Consider the following 23,510-nt stretch of genomic DNA (forward strand, 5'->3'; position numbering starts at 1 on the left):
TTAAAAATGTCTAGAGAAATTGGGAAATTTTGGGTTTTGAGAATCTAAAATGAGAAAAACCATTTTCCCACCCCGTTCCCAAAGTCCAATCATGCTGGTTTGCAAACTCGTTCAAGTTTATCCCGCCTTACACCTTCAAGCAGAATTTCACAGAAATCGGACAAAAATTACTCAAGTTATTACGTTCACGGACATAGGCCTATATACATATATAAAAATTTTAATGAATGGTGTTTTTGGCCTCTGGGGACATTAAAATGAAAAAGTAAATCGATCCAGGGCCCATGTATTACCATGAGACCTCCAGTGATAGCTACTTCTATATAGGGAAATTCGCTAAAATGTTCTTTTGGTATATTATTTAATGATGGATGTAAACAGTCAATGCATACAGTTTTATGCCACTCCCCTCACATCTATGGAGGCTACCTTCAGAAATAAAGAAATCAAAATCATAGGTGATAAAAAATTATACATGAACTATTTATTTTTAACATAATTGTGTTTACAAAACATACTTTATATCAAATGTTCTAAAAGAACAAGATAAAATGCAATTCTAGGCAATAGGTAAAATACATTCATTTTTGTGTAAGATTATAAATAAGTACATTAGTACATTACATTACTTTAAAAACCTGTTCTTCTGAAGATGAGGTTCATCAGAAGGGCAGCAACGACTCGCACCTGATTCCTGTTGCAATGAGAGTATGGTATCTAGAACAAGCCAAATATTTCGTTAGTTCATCAATAGACTAAATAAGTGCAGTAAATTAACAATTTCAAAAAGGTTCAAATCAGGCAATTTTATAGGTACTCTCCTTTCTTTATACCAAAATATTAATAAATTCTGTTTTGTTCAGTCTCCTACTAACTTTACAACATTGTACTTTGTAAATAATCATATTAAAAATAAGTTATTCAATATACAAACAAATAAGGTTCGGTACTTGATTAGATTGAAATAATATGGTGCCAACCAGTCTGTGTATTTTAAGTCGAAGAGGAGAGAAGTGTGCGTGTGTCAAATGAATGGGGTCCCAATTGGTTTTGATACTCACTTAGGCTAGTTATTTTAGCCAGGACCTTTTATTAAAAGCTCAATTATCAAGGAAAACCAATTGCAGTTGTATGTAACTTTGCCGGACTAGGCACATTAAAGGTTAGGTTTGGTTAGGCTGGATAAACAACCTTATTCAATCATATGAGGCATGTTTTTTAAGTAAGTACCGTTTTTAATTATCTCCGTTCCAGCACTGTGATTGGCATTTTGGCCATTTGTGCTGTGAATGTGCATCTATTGGCAAGTCTGCGCCAGACATTTGGCAACAATGAGCCATGTTTACATCCGGTTTTGAGAATTAAAAATAGTTCCGCCAATTGAGACTGCCACCAACTGTGAGCGCTGTAGTTAGATTTTTAAGTGCTAAAGGTGTGAAAGCTATTGAAGTTCATCATTAAATTAGTGAAGTGTATGACGAGCACATTATGAGAAAAGGAAACTCCTCAGATAATGATGAGATCATAAGCCAACTGTTCTCTCTAACTTTTTCATCGACTTTACGCACCAATTCATCAGTAATGACAGATGGCTGCCCAGTGCGTTGCTCATCATGAACAAGAACGTTGGTGCGGCCGTCTTTAAATGCCCTTACCCATTTGCGTACCATTCCGTCACTCATAATGTTCTCGCCATACACTTCACTTATCTGTCGATGAATTTCAATGGCTTTCACACCCTAAGCACTTAAAATTATAATTACAACACGCACTTCACAGTCGGCGGCAGTCTCAATTGGCGACATCATTTTGAATGCTCAAAACCGGATGTAAACACGGCCGATTGTTGCCAAATCCTAAGGTGAATGGCGCAGGCTTGCCAATAAATGCACATTGCACACCACAAATGTCCAAAATGCCAATTGCAGCGCTGGAATGGAGAAATTTAAAAATGTTACTTACTTAATAAACATGCCTCGTAAATTAGCAAACCTAATGAATCATCATAAAAATCGCTACCGACACTGAAAAATTATGACAGGAACACCTGTGCTACCATTAGGACCTCAATCTTGACCAGTTTGGAGGGAAATTTGAAACCAAAATGTGACCTGCGATCAAAGAGCTAAAGCTTAATTTGTCAAATTATGTAAATAGTAGGTAACAGCTAACATTAGGCTTAAGTTCATTTTTCTTTATGTTAACAGTCTCTACTCCTACTCAGACATTTAAAGAGGGAAATGCTTTATTTATTTGATTTGAAGCTTTAAATAAATTGTAAGTGAGTATGACTCACTCAGTGGTCAGAACCAGGCCGTATTTCACTAACGGCGGACACTGCAGTTTCCGGGGGCCTCGGCCTGTGAAGGGGCTCACTTGGGTCTTTATAAGAATGTTTTTTTCTATTAGTAATTTGATTTTGGCTGATAATCTGATAGAGTTATAACGTATGATATTCAAGCTAAGCTTTTATAGGCATATTCCCAAACTCCGAATGCATCTGTGAAGAATGCGCAATATGAAATTGCAACTACATTTAGACACGGATAACGATGATGATGTCCCCGCAAATGGGGGAGATCTTCACGATTTTACAGCAACCGCAGGGAACACTGTCTATGTCTCAACGATAGTTCAAGATGCTCACTATTTCGTCCGAGAACATTAACAATTGCTTCGCAATAGCTGAAGATTTCACCACAACCACAGGGGACGCTCACAATTTTGTCATGTCTAAGGATAATTTAGCCTAATTATTATTTTAGGCTAGCCTATATTCCTTTGGTGATCATGATTTTGCTGCAATCGAAGAGGACAATGATTTCCCAAGATCTCAGAAGAATTTCAAAAATTACGAAAAATTGTTGACAAATTTTCAAAAAAAGGTTTTTTTTAATGTTTTCTATCTCTTTGTTAACACTTTTCCATAACTTTTTTAACTTTCTAACAAAAAAATCTTTTGAACAACAATTTCAAGACTCATGAAAAGCAACCTTTTTCTGTTCTCATACAACTAGGCCTAGAGGTCTAATAATTATAATTAGTGAAAAATAGTTGTTTAGCCTCTGGATTACTGTATTATACTTAAAATGGTTTACAATACCTGCATATAGTAATCCTTTGTTGCTGATTTTGGCAACTAGTTTCGGTTCATTATTGAACCATCTTCAGGCCTCAAGATGTCAAATAATCACTTCATTCGAAGGTCGTTAATAACAGAGTTCAATAAATAAGACATACCGTATACAAAACACGATACACGGAATGGACGCACATTACAAAAAACACGAAGGGACATTGACAATCGATCGTGACCGGGCTGAGGTAAAGTCTAGACTAGCGGTCAAAGTGGTCTATGACGTTGTCTCTGTCTTCTTATCACCGGTGCTTGTTCATTCATTCATTGTTCCCCTCCAGTATCCTAATAGCTGTATTGTAAATATAGTTGGATTGAAAGGAGAGTTTATCGTTCAAAACGTTTTGATGGTCAGCTTTAACTGCTCTGTATATTTCAAACTCCTCCAATGTGTTTCTGTTTAAACGTTCCGTGTATCGTGTTTTGTATATGTCTTATTTATTGAACTCTGTTATTAACGACCTTCGAATGAAGTGATTATTTGACATCTTGAGGCCTGAAGATGGTTCAATAATGAACTGAAACTAGTTGCCAAAATCAGCAACCAAAGGATTACTATATGCAAGTATTGTAAACCATTTTAAGTATAATTAGTGTTTTGCCATTGGTTTTGCACATGCCTTGATTTTGGCCTCTAGGTTAAATAGGGTTAGTAGGCTACCTGGGCCTACCTACAAAATCTGCATTTAAAAATCCCAGACTGCTTTGGTTCAATTTTGTAAGTGTTCCAAAAATAACCTAAGCTAACTTATATTGTTAACCCTCCGAGTGTCCCTTGTTTTGGCCTTAATGTCTGCCTATTTTTTGCTCATTTGCAAGGTTTTATTAAAACGGATCTGAGAAGCTTGAAAACAATGTTAATTATACTGTTCTATATACCATTTTGTTTGGAAAATCATGGGCTTCAATATTAAACATAAATCATAAGGAACATTTGTTTCAAAAAAATAATTTTTTAGGTAAAAAAAGAATATTTTGGAAAATTTTCAAAAAAAATAAGTTTGCGCTCAATGAAATTGTATAAATTATAGGCCTATAAATATTTAAAAATACCGTAGCCACTTTGTTCTAAATTTTATAAGGATTACAAATATATAATAATATAAGGAAGTAGATTTGCAAATAAATAAGTTATGGGCAAAAAACAGACTTCAGTATATAGCGTTTAGCTAAGAATGCATAGCCTAACCATAGCTAGGAATCTGGCTGATAATTTACATCAATATCACTACCTATTTCTTCAGGATCATCAACCAGCCCTTCAAAATCACTTAAATCTTCTTATAATGCACCACGTATATCACTACTTTTGATTTTTAACACTAAAACAATGATAAACGTAATAAAACACATCAGTCATCGGTGCGAGGTTAACCAAGCTGTTTACAAATACGCACGTCAGCTGTCTGCTAAAATATTTTCGGAACTAAAATGAAAAGCGCTTAGAGACAGACCTCCGGAGAAAGCTCTGAATCTGACAAATAAAACGATAGTAGGCCTACCTAACTCGATCCAGTTCAATCCGATTTTGTCAGTCATAGAGCCTTCGCCGTAAACAGTGTTTGTGAGTCGATGCATCGACACAAAACATTACACAAAGTGTGTTATGTGTCGAAGCATCGACAAATAACACTCGGAGGGTTAAAAACTATAGACCTAATCAGCAATAGAATACAAACCTTAAGAGTCCGTAGCACTAGCCTATCTTTTTCCTTTTTTATGTTTTTGTTTTCTTGGTGAACGAGACCTACTTCTTGATCGGTATTTATGTGAATTTGACTTTTTCTTTTTATGCTTGGTAGCCTTCTTTCTCGCATAATGCGCTGAACTATCAGAAGTAGATGAGTTGGAACTAGACCTCTGTCTACTCAGAGATCTATCTCTAGCTGAACTTTTCCGCTTGGACGAACTGGATTTCTGTTTGTAGGATTGCCTGTAACTACTAGCACTGCTGGAACTATCTGATGAATAAGACCTGTGTTTTTTAACCTCATCAGTTGAAATTTTGATAGGGTGGTTTGAGCTAACTTTATATTTGGATGAGTCGTGTGATTTTCCTTTTAGTCTACTTCTGTCATGAGGACTCCTTGAACGTCTACTTTGACTTTGCTTATACTTGTCAGTTGAATGCTTATTAGAAGAAACTTTCACTTTACTATACTCTTCACTTTCACATGAACTTGAACGGGTCATTCCAGAAGATTTATTTTTACTCTCAGATTTAGAAGATTTATTTTCTATTGATATTATTACTTTGGCACGTTTGCTATCATGTGATTTCATTTCTATTTTGGCTTCGTCTTTTTTATATTCTTCATATTTACTAACATTTATCACTTTTGAATTTTTCTTAAACTCATTTGAATCAACCAACTGAACCATGAATTCATTCAAAGAGACAGTAGTATTTTTTAAGGCAAGTTTTACGATCAATCTTCCAGATTCATCATCCAGCCCCTCTATTTGACCATACGCATCTTTATCGTGTCCAGCTATTATACGAATAAAACTACCTTTAACCATTTTTAAATCTTCGTTTGAACTTTTCTTTTCAGCTGATTTTATAATTTTGTCCGCCCCTAAACCCATTCCTTTAGGACGAAGGGTAGGCAAAGTGGGAGCAACAAGTTTTTCATTCTTCCCAATACCCTTTCCAGGGGCCCAGCCCATACCTCTAAGCATAGCCAATCCAAAATCATTAACAGGGACATTGTCATAATCTTCTAAAGTTGATTCTTTCTCTCCTGAAGGTGCATTACTTGTCAAAGGAACACTGAAAACACGTCTCTCCTCATCTTCTGACTTCTTTCGATTTAATTCTTCAAGTATTTCTCTAGCTGCAATTTCGTCTAAAGTTTCTTGTTTATTTTGAACATCGTTAGAACATATATCTTTAGATTTATCAACACCCACAGTTTCTTGATTATCCTTTTCACTGGATGGTGTCACAGAAATGTTTTCAATCTCTTTATCTAAGCTTTTTCCATTAACTTTATTGACATCCAGGCCTACCTCTTGAATTGATTTGTTGTCTCTCTTCGGTCTTGTAAGTGGAATAACTAATGGTCCAGTTTCTTCTTTTACTGGATCCCTCAATTTGATAGATTTTCCTTCCAGGCAATCGATAAACTCTACTTTATTGACTTCATCATCTTGTTTGTTCTTATTTAAATTAGTGGGGACAATAGCTGTCTTTTTGGCAAGCTTACTAAAACCAAATGATATTTTCTTACCCAGATCACTCATAATTGAATTTATAGTAGGGCCTATGTAGGCCTACTTGATCACCTTAAATAGGCCTATCTAAATTTAAGCTATTAATAATTGTTAGCAAACATTCCGATACAATTAAAAACCCTAATATAACCACATTTTAATGATAATTTTGACAATAGCGAAAGGTTATGTCAATGGTCAATGTATCACCACAAATCACAAACAAACAACAAGATAACCAAATAACAAATAACCAAGCAAGAAACCAAGCCACCAAAACAAAAACAAAACACGGATTCACTGACTGGAGTGGAATGACTGGATGGAAAGAATCGGATCGGATGAATAATAAATTCGCTTTGGAAGGCTAGTTTGCGTACGACCATGCAACCACGTTGTTCGATTTTATTTACAGGTATGGGGGTTTTTCTATCCTGAACCTGAACTACTGTATGTCAGATGCAGTATTGTTTAATTGTTTTTTTTTTTTTACTGAGGTTAATCCACTGAGCTCAGTGGGTTAATCACTGAACGTTGGATGTTAGGCGTTTTTTGATTTGGTTCGGTTTGATTAAGCTACAAAACATATTACCATATTACGCTCTAGCAACAGAAAAGAAAAGAATACCTATATAAATTATTTATTTGGTTGTCAATGTGTTATAAATCTAATATAATTTTATCTTAAATTAATAAAAAAAAACACATAAAGTAATGTTTTTCTTGTTTAGGCTACACCTACAAATGAGTAGAGAAACGAACAATGTTAAGAATGTTAGGTTGGTAAAGATATTAGACTGTAGGTATTTTAACTTGTAGTAACTTCTCCCAATTTAACAGCACATAACAATGCAAAAGTCGTATTCTGATTTAGAGTCAGTCAGAGGTTCAAATAAATTGCAGGTTCTAAATTAATCAACGACAATCAATCAACTCTAAGCCAACGATAGCACTTGCAGGGTGTGTATTTTAACACAAGTACACCAGTATATAATCATTTACACTATTATTGACTGACATACTCAGTAGTAAAATTTCGAGGGAGGTACCTTCTCCTTCTGTAGCGTGAATACCTACAGTACAGTACTAATATAGTTTGCTTCTGCTGGGTTTTTTTTTAGCCAGGGCCATATTATTTATTAGAATCACAAATCGTCATACGGTTAGTTGGGTCCAGATTCAAACCTTTAAAAAAATCTGTAGTACCTACTGACTGTTCTTTCTTTCTTGTTTGCTTTTTCAGCAGAGGTGACAGATTTTACTTGAGATCACACAGATGATTAGGTGAGCTCAGATACCATAAGCACTGAAGACTCCATATCACAATCATTTTGACTTTCTCCCTCTATAACATAGTATATGGAGAAAGTATTGTTTTTGTCAAAATTTTCGAGTTTGAGTGGAAATATAAATATCCCTTCTGGGACCCCCGAAGTGATGTCTGTATGTGGATGTGTACCAGAGCTGGAGACCCCACCTAGGGACCGATTTTGATGAAATTTGGCATGTAGGTACTAATCCATGGTATCTCCATGGTTTTTTTTCATTTTGATTTGAATGGTGATTTTCCCATAAAATAACGGAAAAATCCAATTTCCTCAGAAATGGCCTGAACGTTTTTGATACAGATTAAGTAAGTATATTCCTTTAAATTCTGAACAAAATTGTATAATTCCCATTGCTGTACAAATTACGGTTCAAAAGTTATTGTAGCTTATGTTATCTTCTCATTAAAAATTCAGAAAATAACAAAAACCATATTCTCGGGAAAAGCCAACTTTGATTCAAATTAGTATGTTATCGTCCTTATAATTCTAAACAAAATAGTGCAAGCTATCATTGCTGTAAAAACTATGGTACAATAGTTATTGCAAATTTGTGATGTTCTCTATAAAATATCATATAGTTATTCCCATTGCTTACCCATGATAAAGGTTGTTGACAAGCTAATGGGAGAAAGTGTGTGTCAGATTGCTGATACCTTTATTTTGAAATGGGAGGGGGGGTTTGGTTAAATAATCAACAAGTAGATTCAAAGCTTCATGTATTTGAAAGATGTCTTTGGTCACAAATACTTACAGAATATAACTCAGATATAAAGAATCTGAAATCTCAACAATATAAATATAATAGTCTTTTTTATATATAAATATATCTATAGCATTTAAGTAGCTATCAAAGGTAATGAATGGGCAAATAACAGTTACTGTACTCTTAGTTCAAACGTATATAGTAAACTATAGAGAGTCAAGACCATAAAGGAAGAAAACTAAAGAGGAAAGAACTTAGCAATTTCTTTTAAAATGCAACTAGAGAACTAAGAACCTTTAATTAATTCCTCTAGCTTAACAAATTAACCTCAATTTTCATCGTTAACTTTCTGTATGGCATCCATGACGTGTTAGCACGAAAAAATCCTAACTTTAAACTAAGAGACAGTTAAACTATTTTCATAGTTTGATATCAGTCTTAAAAACTATTCAATAGTTCAACATAATACTGAGCGGAGATTAAATCTTTTGACTATAATTATTCACTAGAATGTTTGACATCTATTAAACGCTATAGGGCTACAATTTTATGTTTACTAGTTACTATAAAAACCCTTAATTTTTAATAGGTGTCGTAAGTAGAAAAGCTTTACAAATATTTCAATTTTGTCAAGGTTTGATAATGTAATTAACTGTTTCTGGGTGGAGACCACTTTATTTTACACAAAACCGATGGGAACCAAAACTGAAAATGCACCCATCAAATTGCATATTTCAACTAAAATTATCCAAAAAAGTATAGAAACTAGTATAATGTTTCATAGTTAGGAAAACCAGACGAAGAATTAGGTAATATTACTCATGGTGTCACCATTCATATTCCTAAAACGTTTTTATGAATGTGTAGGTGTAGTTTGTTTCACCTCTAAAAATTGTAAGCTTCTCTATATTTCCAATTTGCAAAAACATCATGGCTGTTCACATTTTTTTAGATAACTTCTTCTTATTTTACTGTAAAAACTAATGGTAGTAAAAGATGAATGCCTTAGGTTCTAATAAAGTCTTAGTCTATATCAGCTGGTCGAAGTTGTCTCTCGCCTTCCGCCAAGAAAACTTTAAACGCTCGATGCAACAAAACACAGCCAAGCCGACGTTTGAGTCTCTCATTCCAACTTGCGGCTGAACCGTAGAACTTCCCAACCTACAAACAATGAGGCTAGATAAAGAGATGTAAAGATTTCAAAGATCTTCAGACTTAGATTAGGGAAAAGAATGTGTTCAAAAGTAAGTAATATAATTTATAAATTTGTAGTGCAGAACAGAACCAATGGTGGCCATCAGACATTGAATTTTTAATTTGACTCTACTGTTTTTTATGCTATTTAGAATTATCAATGACCTCACCTAAGACCCGTGTTGTAGGATGTGTTAGATCATCAGACATTTTAATTTTTACTTACGTAAATGTGAGAGTAAATAACTTTTTAGAGTAAAATCTTTCTCATTTTCAGACTAACCACCCACTCATATAAATCTGCTCTTAATACCTTATATGAATACAATCACATTCAACTAGCTTATTTTAAAAATATCTCACTGCTTTTAAACTTTTCAATGCTCTTCCCCATCAAACAAAGTCAATATCAGACACAGAATGCCTGCTAATAACACTTTAAATTCCTCACTTATATTATGAGAAAATGGCACTACAGTGACCAATCATAAATTATGTTGCTAACGGACAGTCTCAATAAATTTTAGTTTTATTGTTATATTATATTTGATTTAAGACATTAAGTCATCATGTATTTAGTTTTAGTTTCAACATGTTACAGTATTCTTGCTTGGCTAATTTGTAGGCCTATTGTCAATTTTGCCGAATAAGTTATTGAGTTATTTGGGTCTTACCAATATTGAACTGCTGACTGGTAACTGTAAAACCCATTGTCATTAATGCAGTTCTGGGCCTATGGCAATGGATTTTAATGATTCCAGATATTTATTATGTTTTCCAACAACTAAAACATCAATCCTCACCTGTTCGTTGGTGAGCTGTGGGAGCGTCAGGGCACAGATCATAGCAGCTTCACGAGTGAAGGCCTCTACAGGAATTACGTTCAAGAAAATATGAAGACAGATCACACCATCTCCGGACCTCCAAATGTCTAAGATTCGTTGAATCTGTAAAAAGTGGGCTAATCAGGCCAATTTACAATTTGTTATCTTATGACTAACCTAAAAACCTGTTACAATTTTGTGATTGGTTTTATCTTAGTGTACAAATTTGTAAATTTCACCTCTTAAGATTGTTAAAGGCGAATGTACACATTGGTCAAAACTCAGAGTGCAGCCCTAATTCTCAAGGAAGGTAATAAGCAATCTTCTGTACTCGCTGCAAAATTATGAGCACAGGGTGTCTACCAGATTTCTCAAATGGAATTCCCGACTTTTTCCCGACTTTTCATTACCATTTTTATATAAATCCCGACCAAAAACGCGGTCCATTCTCCATGTTACTACACCTTTTTCCGTCTCGCGGTCACGGTACCTTCGTCAACATATGTTGTCACTTACGACCCAGGGAAATCACTGACGATCGAAACGTATCACATGCCAAGAAAATCCCGTATTAAATGTAGGGGTGTGTGAAGCAGCAAAACATTTCAACTCAAAGCAACGATTCGATTTAAAAAAATGTTGATGTAACTCGATTCGAAGCAACGTGGAATTTTTCTATTCATACTTCTCAGTGGAGTGAAATATCTGTTTTCAATCATACATTAGAAGAACCAGTATTTCTGGAAATATCAGTGAGCTTCTTGCCTATTTCATAATTTTTACTTGCAGCATCATGTTGTTAAGTATGTTACCTATTTTATTTTATTCATTTTATAAATAAAGATATGTTTGGGTGTAAACAAATAAAAACCTTTGTAAGATTTAAATACTAAATCTTTCAATAGGTTTACATTGATAAAATAAGAGGATAGAATCAGAACTACAAGGTATACATAACTTCTTGTATGGCGAAGCAATGTCTCAGTGTATGCCAAGTACTTGGATGGCAATAACCTGTATGGTCAAGCAATGTCTCAGTGTATGCCATGTACTTGGATGGCAATAACCTGTATGGCTAAGCAATGTCTCAGTGTATGCCATGTACTTGGATGGCAATAACCTGTATGGCTAAGCAATGTCTCAGTGTATGCCATGTACTTGGATGGCAATAACCTGTATGGTCAAGCAATGTCTCAGTGTATGCCATGTACTTGGATGGCAATAACCTGTATGGCTAAGCAATGTCTCAGTGTATGCCATGTACTTGGATGGCAATAACCTGTATGGTCAAGCAATGTCTCAGTGTATGCCATGTACTTGGATGGCAATAACCTGTATGGCTAAGCAATGTCTCAGTGTATGCCATGTACTTGGATGGCAATAACCTGTATGGTCAAGCAATGTCTCAGTGTATGCCATGTACTTGGATGGCAATAACCTGTATGGCTAAGCAATGTCTCAGTGTATGCCATGTACTTGGATGGCAATAACCTGTATGGTCAAGCAATGTCTCAGTGTATGCCATGTACTTGGATGGCAATAACCTGTATGGCTAAGCAATGTCTCAGTGTATGCCATGTACTTGGATGGTAATAACTTGTATGGCTAAGCAATGTCTCAGTGTATGCCATGTACTTGGATGGCAATAACCTGTATGGCTAAGCAATGTCTCAGTGTATGCCATGTACTTGGATGGCAATAACCTGTATGGCTAAGCAATGTCTCAGTGTATGCCATGTACTTGGATGGCAATAACCTGTATGGCTAAGCAATGTCTCAGTGTATGCCATGTACTTGGATGGTAATAACTTGTATGGCTAAGCAATGTCTCATCTCAATGAATAGCTTATATAATTAATGTAAATCATTTGAATAATGTCAATGAGTTATATGGATACTGATAGTCAAAGTAACATTATCAATGTAACAGTCAACTACGTATATATGGATGCTGATTCAATGACATATAGACACTGATTCAAAAAGCTATTTGGATAATGATTCAATAACGTATATGGATACTGATTCAATACCGTATAGATACTGATTCCATAACGTATGGATGCTGGTTCAAAAACGTATATTATGGACACTGAATGCCCATGATTCAAATCGTTATTTTGATCATCACTGAATCGAATTGGAATTCCGATGCATTTTCCTTTCATCCCCTACCCCTCAAATGTAATCCCGTCCCAATGATCAGGAATAAGAGATCCAGAACATTTTTTTAAAGTTTTGAGACCCGTTCATCCCTAATTTTGAAAGGTTAGATTATTCCCGACTTTCGGCCGAAATTCATGACTTTTTCACGACTTTTCCCGACCTTTCAAAATCCCCGACTTTTTCCCGAATTTCCCGGAATTCCCGACTGGTAGACACCCTGGAGCATCTTCAGCAATTACGGAGACATGATGGTCTCCTACAATCGCAGCCATATATCTTAAGATAACTCAATCGTATTCCATGACCTTGGCAAGATTGTCTTTAATTTTCTGACTACAACCTTTGTCTCGAAATTAGGTCAGTAATGACTTTTGCCCCGTTCCTTTGAAATGGAAAGTCATTATTATTAACTCACCTTTTTACAAGAGCCCTTGTACTCCTTCTGCTGCCATGCAGCCACCGCTTGGTACAGATGAGAGTATGGACGAGATCTCTTCCCCTTCCCCACGTAGAACACGCTACGCAGGAACTCTCCCCAGAGTGTGTGTGTGAGGGTAGGGTCAGTGGCCGCACGCGCAGGCAGGTTGTGTGAGACCCGAGGATCTAGTAGTAGGTAGGTGAATGATGTCTTTGCTTGACCTTCACGCCACGGACGTCGAGCACAGGTGAAGGAGGCTGAACAGATAAGGACAAGACTGTTGAAGCAATTAGAGCTAATTTTTTACAATCTTGACAGGGCATTCTGTCAGAATCTTCTAAACATGTTTCACGGGAAACAACTATGTGGAGCTTACAAAAAATGAATTAGATAGGCAATAAAACCAATATTTTATTCTTAATCTTTGCTATGAATGCAAGAGATTAATTTAAGGCACAACACAGTAGAATGCAACACCTTTGTAGAGGAATTGTTGAACCTATTGTAAATTTTCAAAACAAATACCTAGTTAATATTGATTATTAAGAATTCTTCTGATCAGCAGGCTTCACTTACTCGCAAAAATTACAAATTAACACATATAATATAGAATCTAGAACCTGGTAAAGACTTACAATAGAAAAGGCTAACAAGCTGTTGTGGACTGTACTTGTAGCTATTTTAAAACGTTTTTATTAGCTTGCTTCCTTGTCCGGTACAAATTTTGCAATCCATTTTGATTTTATACTAACTTCCCAATGAGCTAGAGACTTGAAACTTGAAACATAGCTCACAAATGGAAGACAATGCAATATTTTATAATTTAATTTTCATATTTCCCTTGGGCTACGCCCCATGGGCTTGTTTTTGTTAACTCGCTTTCTTGCAAATTTTGATACTTCCCGATGAGCTAGAGACTTGAAACTTGAAACATAGCTCAAAAAGGGATGACAATGCAATATTATATCATTTTATTTTCATATTTCCCTTGGGCTACGCCCCATGGGCTTGTTTTTATTAGCTAGCTTTCCTACAAATTTTGATATCAATTTTAAACAAAGTTCCTGATGAGCTAGAGACTTGAAATTTGAAACATAGCTCACAAATGGATGACAATGCAATATTATATCATTCAATTTTCATATTTCCCTTGGGCTACGCCCCATGGGATTCCAAATTTCACATGTTTACATTTTGAAAGAATGTAAATACATCAATTAATTTAAGTCAGCTGTAAATACTTAAATTTGACAGTTCGAAGAGTGAAGGTTAACACAAGGGCGGTTCCAGAGAGGGGGCCATGCCCCCCCCCCCCCCCGAGAATGTAGATAAACAAACTTAAACTCCAACCATAATAATTTATTTTTAAAGTTTTTTATGTGAGTAGGCTATCAAGTACAGATGTATTCATTAGGACAAGAATAGGTAGCACAGGTAAGGCGGAGCTGGCGTTTACGCGGAAAATAGTATGGGAGTGAGAGCGCGATAGTCATCGTCGTACTCAAGTTGTACTAGCCTGGGCCACACACATTCGCCACAGGTGCGCGGTGCCGCCAGTTCGTAGTTAAACGGGTAATGTTTTTAGGCAGGCACGTAGTACACATCGATGACTCATCACCATCACGCCAGGTGACGAGCATCGATATATAGTAGTTATATATCGATGGTGACGAGTAGCCAATAGCACTGCTAGCACTGGTAGCAGCACTGCTGTGGTAGTAGTAGCGACCAGCCGACTACAACACTACAACACTGCGACTAGCGAGTAGACACTGAGTAGAGCAGCAGTGAGAGTGAACTGAACATCTATGGAATTTGAATTTATGCTACGTTGTCACTAGTTGATTTTATACCCTTGCATTGTGATTGGTTATTTATGGGTTCTTCGTCAGTATTTGAGAAGTAATAATGAAGTATCGTAAGCACAACTTTAATAGATTATAGGTGTCTGTCGGTAAATTCTTATTCAATGGACCATGGGCGCCATATTGAACCTACAATTTCAATTTCCTAAATTAGCCAAGCCTGAAAAAAATGTTTTTAAGCTGATACCTTACAAGCATTTTGCAGAGGTTTGTTTTCAACGCAATACAATTGTAATTATTGAGCTCTCATATGCATTTAAGGATATTTTTAAAGTAGCCTATTAAATCTGTGTACATAACCTCAAAAAATTAACAAGGACCGCACATAGTCGTCCTAGTCTAGGACAACTATGTGCAAAGTTAGAGGTAGATAAAGAGGAATAGATTATAAAGGCCAACTTGTATAGTTTTTCATAAAGCCCAAAATCTCTTGAACACGTTGATTTACTCAATGACACAAACCAATTAATTACACGGCTTTACATTGTATAAAACTATTAGACTTCTCATCTATACAAGTAGATCAGCCAACTGTATTAGAGAGTGTTTTAGGCCTACGTGGATTTTTTGCTCGTCTATGATAAAACTAAGAGCTTGCAAAGGCACCCGAAAACCAGGGCTAGAGATATCCCCGAAAACGGGCAAATGACACTACTTGCCTACGCTAGGTAGGCTATTTAGTCGACACGAGACACTCTGGTATGACATACAAGTACTACACCTTAGAACAAGCTTCACATTTTAACATTGGATGGGAAGTTTTTTTTTTGTGTGTTAGCTTGTATACGGTTCAACATGCCTGATGAGTTCACTGGAACCACTATATGCGCCCTCCGTATATCCCTGCCCAAGTCGGCACCAGGTGGTCAAGAAGTTTTATTGCATATAACCAAATTCATGCCTATACTACAGTATTACTATACACTTTTCTTGAATTGTATCAATAAACCTAACCTAAAACTAGGTTCGAGTTTGACTGTTTGCACTTTGTTGCTGAAGAAATGTTCATGAAATTCCACAATTATTCTTAATAAGGCAACAACCTCGAATGTTACATTTTTTTAAATCTTAAAGCTAGGGTCTCAAAATAGCTTTAAAAACGCTAATTTCAGCACATAATTTTAAAAAATTTCCGGACCCCCCTGTCTGCCAGGGGGGTATTCCATACCCCCCAGACCCCCCGGTGGCCCCCCCCGAAACTCAGCCCTGGAACCGCCCCTGGGTTAACAGGTACATGAGAGAGATTCTTTATACAAACATTTCAAAATAAAGATAAACAATCTGATTGCATATATAAAGGTGTTTGTTAATTACATAAATTGTTATTTATTTAGTATTCTATAAAGTAAACAATAAATTAAATAGATTAATATATTTATAGTTAGTAGGTAGGCCATACATTCAATCTAATACATAATTATATGAAAAGAAACTCAAATAAAACTTAGATTTCTCACATGTCTCTGTCTTAATCTGATATAGATGTTTGAAATAGAGATCCACACACATTAAAAACTAAATACCCCCGCCGCAGCAAACCTGCAGACTAAGCGAATTTCAACTTGTCTGATTACATTTTTACTAAAATATTTCCATAAATAAGACATATTATTCCCTATTTAAATAACATTAGATTTAACAAGTGCTTAGGTTTGCTGCTACGGGGAAGGTAAAAAGTGTTTTTTGACCATACATCAATAGTATAGGATGAAATAAATAAATTTGCCAAATTTTATCAATATATACCCATAAACAAGTAAACTGCAACAATTTTCATTTTCTCCATAAGAATAACATGGGAATTTTTCAGGGCTGTGCGAATCCAGAAATTTTGGTTCGAATCCGAATCCGAATCATAGCTGTACAGATTTTATCGAATCCGGATCGAATCCGAATATTTTAATTAATCCCGAGTCGAATCTGGGTCGAATCCGAATCTCAAATTTACAGCCATTATCGAACCTGGATCGAATCCGAATCTGAAATTTAAAGCTGTTATCGAATCCGAATATTTAAACCTGTTCAGAGTCGAATCCAAAACCGAGGAAAGTCAGCAGTACCAATTTTCACATTTTTAGACCACATTTTCTGGGGCTGAAATAACTTAGGGAATTGCTTAAAAAAATTCTTGAAATGGGCCAAAAAAAAAAGTTATAAAATTTAGGCCTACCTATTTGAAGTTTTGAAATAGGTTAAGTTGGCATAAGTTAGGCATACCACCTAGGCCTAAGTTACTCGCTAAAAGTGATGGACTACCAATTTGTGTAGTCTAAAACATAGGCCCAGCCTATTATACACCTTGGTGTTAATCCTCCACACAAGCCTATGTCTGCATTACTATTACAAGTAACAACTAACACTGTGAGGTTAAGTTTACTGATAGCCAAGATAGGGTTCAAATGCGACCTACACTAATGTGCCTAAAACCTAACACCAAGTTGGTCAGGTTCCTAACATGAACCAGTCAACAGCAAATCGGAGTGCACAAGTAGTTTTTTAGTGTCTAAAAAATTATATTGAAAATTATATTCAATCAGAATCTAGTAAATTTGAATATCGGATCCCAACTCGGATCTATTTCCAAGAAATTCGAATATCGAATCCGAACCCGGATCTCTTACCAGTAAATTTGAATATCGATTCCGAATCCGAATCCAGTTAGAAACAGTAGATTCGTTCTCGAATCCGAATCGAATCTCTAAAAAGATTCGGATTCGATTCGTTTTTTGAACTATTCGCACAGCCCTGGAATTTTTAATTACACTATTTTTGAATTTTCTCCGTGACCGTTAGGCATACAACAGCGCTTCAATATACTAAATTATTTCTTTTTTTAAGCTCTACAAAACGTTTTAGAAAGAAATCACAATTTTTTTTGTTTTTAGGTTCAAAAATGGGAAAAACCCATTTTTACCCCATAATCCCCCGTTCCCATGGTCCGATTATGCTGGATCGCGAACTCGTTCGAATAAACGTAGGTTTACACGTTTGTACCAAATTTCATCAAAATCGGATCATTTTTGCTCGAGTTATTGCGCTAACGGACACATATATATATATATATGATTTTGAACGGATGGTGTTTTTGGCATCTAGGGACCTCAAAATGAAAAATTAGATCGGTCTCGGGTCCAGGTCTTACCATGAGTACTACGGTAATAGCTTATTCCCTATATGAGAAATTCGCTAAAAGTAGAAAATAATTTATAAATAAAAAACTTTTTTAAAACAAAACTTTTTTAAATGCACTAAAAAGTAGAAAATAATTTATAAATATGTGGAGAGTATAAATACTTTTCAGATTTAAAACGAAAAACGTGGGGTGCATGCAATTGATTATAATACATTAGTTCAATAGGTGAAGGTAATTGTAAATAAACGGTATCAGCATTCTGACACATACTTTCTCCCATAAGTTTGTCAACAACCTTTATCATATTGTGTAAGCGGTGAGAGTAAATATACGGAATTGGGATTAGTATAATCTTGTTCAGAATTTAAAGGACTACATACAAAATTTTTTCAAAATCGTTTGGGCCAGTTTTGTGAAAATCAGATTTTTCCGTTATTTTATGGGGTTTTTTATGGGAAAATAACATAATTTACAATAACTTTTGAACCGTAATTTTTACAGAAATGGGATTTGTACAATTTTGTTTTGAATATAAAGGACTATAACATATCAAATTTTTATCAAAATTGTTAGGGCCGTTTTGGGTAAATTCTATTTTTCCGTTATTTTATGGGGTTTTATGGGAAAATTCCCATAAAAAAAATAATTTTTTTTTATGAAAAAACTATCAAAACTCTGAGGACCATAACATACTATGTTAAATTAAAACCGGATTTTTTTTCTAAAATCCTATTTTTCGTTATTTTACGGGGTTTTTATGGGAAAATAACATAATTTACCATAACTTTTGAACCGTAATTTTTAGAGAAATGGAATTTGTACCATTTTGTTCAGAATTTAAAGGGCTACAACATACTAAATTTTTATCAAAATCGTTCGGGCCATTTTTTAGAAAATTTGATTTTTCCGGTTTTTTATGGGTTTTTATGGGAAAATCCCCATTAAAAATCAAAATTTCAAAAAAATGAAAAAAACGCCTGGAGGTACCATGGAATAGAACCTACATACCAAATTTCATCGAAATCGGACCACAGGTGTAGTCCCTAGCTCTGTACACATCCAGACACACAGACACACACACAGACACACAGACACACACACACACACACACACACAGACAGCACTTCGAAAACCACTTTTTTGGGTCCAGGGGGACCCAAAACGAATATATCCACTCAAAACTCAAACTCGAAAATTTTGACGAAAACAATACTTTCTCCATATACTATGGTATAGGGGGAGAAAGTAATATCTATTGCATGCACCCTACGTTTTTTGTTTTAAATCTTACAAGTATTTATACTCTCCACATATTTATAAATTATTTTCTACTTTTCAGTGCATTTAAAAACGTTTTGTTTTAAAAGTTTTTTATTTATAAACGAGCTGGTGGCCTGTCCTACGTACGGGAATTAAGTTGTCAACTAAAACGGAATAATTCAGAACATCTAGTTTACACGCATAGACACAAATTCTGGCAGTTTTAATGGGGATGATCACCTTATAAACAAATGTAACGTGACCACCTATTTATTCCATTCAAATATAGACCTAAAATATGGCGATATGCATTTTAAATCCGATAATTTTACCGGAGTAGAGTAGCTGCATCCCACCTCTAATTGCATACTGTACTACTTATGTACTTACCGTACCTTATCTTACCTCCGTGACCACTGAAACTTTTATGAGGATTCTCTTCTATCACCTGCCTCTTCAAACTTTAGATCCCAGTCTGAGGACGCATTTCATAACTTGATATTTCCCGTCTATTGTGTGGTACTCCTTGGAATATACTTTTTAAAAGTTTATGCAGAGCCTGTCCATCCAAGCTGTACCTACTTCTGGAAAGCATCCCTATATTTGGTTGTTAACACATTTCTCTTAGCTCTCTGTTCTTTTTTATTTCGACCTCCGGGCCGTAATCTTGAACTGGTCTGTATATTTTCTCTGCACTTTTATTATCTAACCCAGCATTAAGGTTTTTCGGTTCTTTGGTCAGTGCCCAAGTTTCTGAATCATCAGTACTACAGGGATAGTTGGTATGGTATGAGTCGACTTTGGTTTCTGCTGCAGTTTATTTGACAGTTTTATAGAGACCTACTACACCGATTGACGCTTTCATTACTAACCAAAATTTTAGTATGCCGATATACTCACATTCAAACATAAAGATAAAGAAGTATCGACACGTAAACCACTTATATCTTAAACAATTAAGCGATAAACTGCTGAAAAAATACTTCACAAATATGAGTTGAAATTCGCAATGCATAAACTAAATACTTACACGGATTGCATTTACGACAAAACTTGATTAAACGCAAGTGTTTGAGATGTCTAGTTCAAAATAACACATTTCCTGATAACGCAGATCCTTCACGGTAGGGGAAAACTACCTACATTTTAAAGTGAAATAGTATGTAGGCAAACACCAACGAACAATATTTTTGTAAACAAACAACTCGTAACATAAACATTTCAATGACAGTTATAAACCAGCTGTTAGTTAAACCAGCATTGAAAATACTTTAAATTGCTAGCGTCGGCTGCTAGACTTTTTAAAAATTAAAACTTAATTTCTAAAAAACTGAAACCCTAAACTAAAATTATGGCTTTGACATTCCCTAGTTCTCAAAATTATCTTTCTTTCAACAGAAAAATCATGAAAATCCGTCAAGTGGTTGATTCAGAATCGTGAAATAAAAATACCCTGTTTCGTTTTAATATTATAGAAGATTATTTGCAATATGGGTAAGCCAGCTGTTTATCCTATCCACCCCAAAATTCTTAAAACCAAGGCTTAAGCTCATCTTTCTCAAATTATGTTGGTAGATTGCTAACTACTTGTTGTGCCTTTCTTTTTCTTATAAGCCGTATTTTTTTTTTACATTTTGATTTTAGAACACATGTTAGTTATACTTTAATCAATCCCTCTCCAACTGTTGATCCTGTGTTGTGTACCGGCACTGAAATTGTCAACTAACTAAGCCACAGAGAAGTAAGAAACAGAGGATAAATTCAATCTTAAACTCAAGTGGTGACCCTACAAATCGCTGGTGTCTAGAGAAAATTCTATTCGTCGTCCCGCTCCGCTCTCCTTCCCCCCTCGCCATCACATACTATAGCACTCACACAGTAGGAAGACCCTGTTTGCTACAACTGCTGTACAAATATGCCAGATGTCCATCACTGTTCAGGGTCTTCCTTGTTTGATACTAGTACATTTTCACCACAACCTACCGGAGCTGAAGGTGCATGGTTGTCCCATAAGCTTGTTTCCTCTGTATCTTACTTCTGTGACGGATCAACTCAAACAGATAAAATTTATTTTCTTCAATGCGGATTTGTAAAGTTCCATTTTGCCAACAAAAGAAGTACAGTACCCTGGGTACCCCAATTAATTAAAGGGTATAACATTCATGTTAATTAGGAGAGTATAATTTTACTTGTGTAAATTTGTTCATTACCAGTCATGGAGTCCTCGAGGTGAGACCACTCAGCCAGCAAGTGTTCGCACGGCTGAGCCAATGTCTTGAGCAGCTCAGTGCTGAACGCTGCAAACCACACAACCGTTAACAGGCATCAACCTGAGGTATAGGATCGAATGTGACCATGGGAACAGGAAAAGAATTTGGATTTTAGGACCAGACAAGTGGTCAATTTAGAGATTATTTGGAATTGGTTGTTAGTAAAATATTGTGGCTAACTTGAGAGTTTCATCATAGACTAAGCAACACAAGTAGACTCCTTATCCCATTGTAAATTTTGAAGCTTGTTTTTCGAGTCTAGTTCATGTACGTCCACACTGATCGCTGGGGAGGACAAAATTTTGTTTCTTTTCTTTTAGGGTAAGTTTCTCATTATTTGTGTCCCACTGTTTGGTTATATAACTAGGAGACCAGTTATTGTTTATAATTACATTGTTTTATTTGGTAGAATGAGGTTTTAAATGACTGAAATAACAAGAAACATATTGTAAACAAAACACAAAATCTACAGTTGGACGTACAGAACCAACAATAAAATTGGCTTCAGCTGTTCCATAAGGATGAGAAATCTACTAAGGGAGTTTGTTTTATCTATGGTTTTATCTAGTACAGGACTAATTTCACTGGATTAAGTAAAAAACTGTACAGCCCAAGGCTTTGAGATACATACACAACAATCAGACAACACTGATATTTTGTTTTAGTGTAGAACTTCTTCGGAGAGTGTTTGTTTTTTCAATGACTGTTTTCTTCTTCAATCTTCTCTCAATTAATTAAAGGGTACTTAGGTATTATACCGACCCCACCTAATAACCTAACCTATGGTGGACTATGTTTTAGGTTAGGTTAGGAAGATTTTGTTATTTAAACTAACTAAAATCTTATTTGGAAGTCGATCTTTGCGGTCGGTATGATACGTAAGTACCAATTAAAGAAAAACGCTGGCTGTCAATAAGGCCCCGTTCACGAGACAAGTGGCTAAGAAGAACACGGGAGTGACTAGGATACAAGCAGCGTTCAGTTGTGAAAATGCTACCTCACCTAGTGAGTTGCTTCAACTACTTATTTTAAGTAAAAATAATAACTTAAGATGGGATTTAGGTCAATTAATTGTCTAAGACTAAGACTAAAACACATCCTAGAAAGACATCCTCTTGAAACCATAACATTTGTATTTTGTGGAGGAAGATCTTTTATTCATATTTTGTAACCTTCAACACTTAGTAGTATATGACAAGAACAACTTATTATGTGTTTACAGTGTATTATGTTTATTTTTTTTATCTCTTAACCATATTTAACTCTTTCACTACTAAATATTAATATCATCAGGTTTTTCATATTTTTAAGTTTAATACTACTAAATATGATCCAGTTAATAGTTTTTTACAAGATTTGGTAAATTACGCATGCATGATACAATGACGTAAAAAATTTAAAGGAAGCCTTAACTAGATTTGAATTAGCCAATTCATTCCCTCCCTTGCTTTATTAGAAATGAGGAAAACTCTAAGAGCCTTATTATGCGCGGCCACTCGAGTCGCGCGCGACCGCGACTGCCAGTCGCTTGGGGTAGCCACAGGTGTGGCTTGGGGTAGCGACAGGTGTGGCGAGGCCACGCGACTGACTGAATTTTTTACATACATACATGTAGTTTCTCAGAGTGAATAAGTAAAGAAGCTGAACTATTTATTTTACTTTTACTTAAGCGTCGTAAACGTAGACGAAACTAAAGTATTGGGAGGCAATCCGTTTCTAAAAGTAAGACCTCAGGGGTATTTTTCAGTGTTTATATGATGATTTCAGAGATGATGACAAGATGTATTTTGGTTGTTTCCGGGAGACGAGACGTCCTTTTTAGGAAGAATATAAGGTGACTCATCCGTATCGCTTAAGAAAATGAATAATTTTATTTCAGCTAAGGAGAGGCAAGTACTTACCTTAAATTAAATATTATAATGGTTTTGACTTGATTTAATCATAATACTAATACAATATTAGCAGCAAAACTCGTTGCCCGGGTCAACATAGTATTC

The 23,510-nt window shown here is 35.4% G+C and overlaps 2 protein-coding genes across 2 annotated transcripts in view; both read right to left on the bottom strand.

Moving 5' to 3' along the window:
• Nucleotides 1-469: 469 nt before the first annotated feature.
• Nucleotides 470-6,596, bottom strand: LOC128999988 (G-patch domain and KOW motifs-containing protein-like). The gene is made up of 2 exons (XM_054426816.1): nucleotides 4,816-6,596; nucleotides 470-717 (listed from the first exon to the last, which is right to left on the bottom strand). Exon 1 carries the CDS (start codon nucleotides 6,380-6,382, stop codon nucleotides 4,838-4,840), a length of 1,545 nt encoding a protein of 514 aa, XP_054282791.1. The 5' UTR covers nucleotides 6,383-6,596; the 3' UTR covers nucleotides 470-717; nucleotides 4,816-4,837.
• A 1,895-nt stretch (nucleotides 6,597-8,491) lies between these two features.
• LOC129001420 (uncharacterized) overlaps nucleotides 8,492-23,510 on the bottom strand; it is a 30,942-nt gene continuing 15,923 nt past the window's right edge. The window contains exons 10-13 of the mRNA XM_054428682.1: nucleotides 21,454-21,540; nucleotides 12,983-13,242; nucleotides 10,381-10,524; nucleotides 8,492-9,544 (exon numbers count right to left, since the gene is read on the bottom strand). Of these exons, the coding sequence (XP_054284657.1) occupies nucleotides 9,407-9,544; nucleotides 10,381-10,524; nucleotides 12,983-13,242; nucleotides 21,454-21,540 (629 nt within the window). The 3' untranslated portion in view covers nucleotides 8,492-9,406. The remainder of the gene's footprint in view (nucleotides 9,545-10,380; nucleotides 10,525-12,982; nucleotides 13,243-21,453; nucleotides 21,541-23,510) is intronic.

The sequence above is a fragment of the Macrosteles quadrilineatus genome, unplaced genomic scaffold, assembly GCF_028750875.1.
Source record: "Macrosteles quadrilineatus isolate MER2022 unplaced genomic scaffold, UCM_ALF_1.0 Scaffold_8__2_contigs__length_117827958, whole genome shotgun sequence".
NCBI lineage: Eukaryota > Metazoa > Arthropoda > Insecta > Hemiptera > Cicadellidae > Macrosteles > Macrosteles quadrilineatus.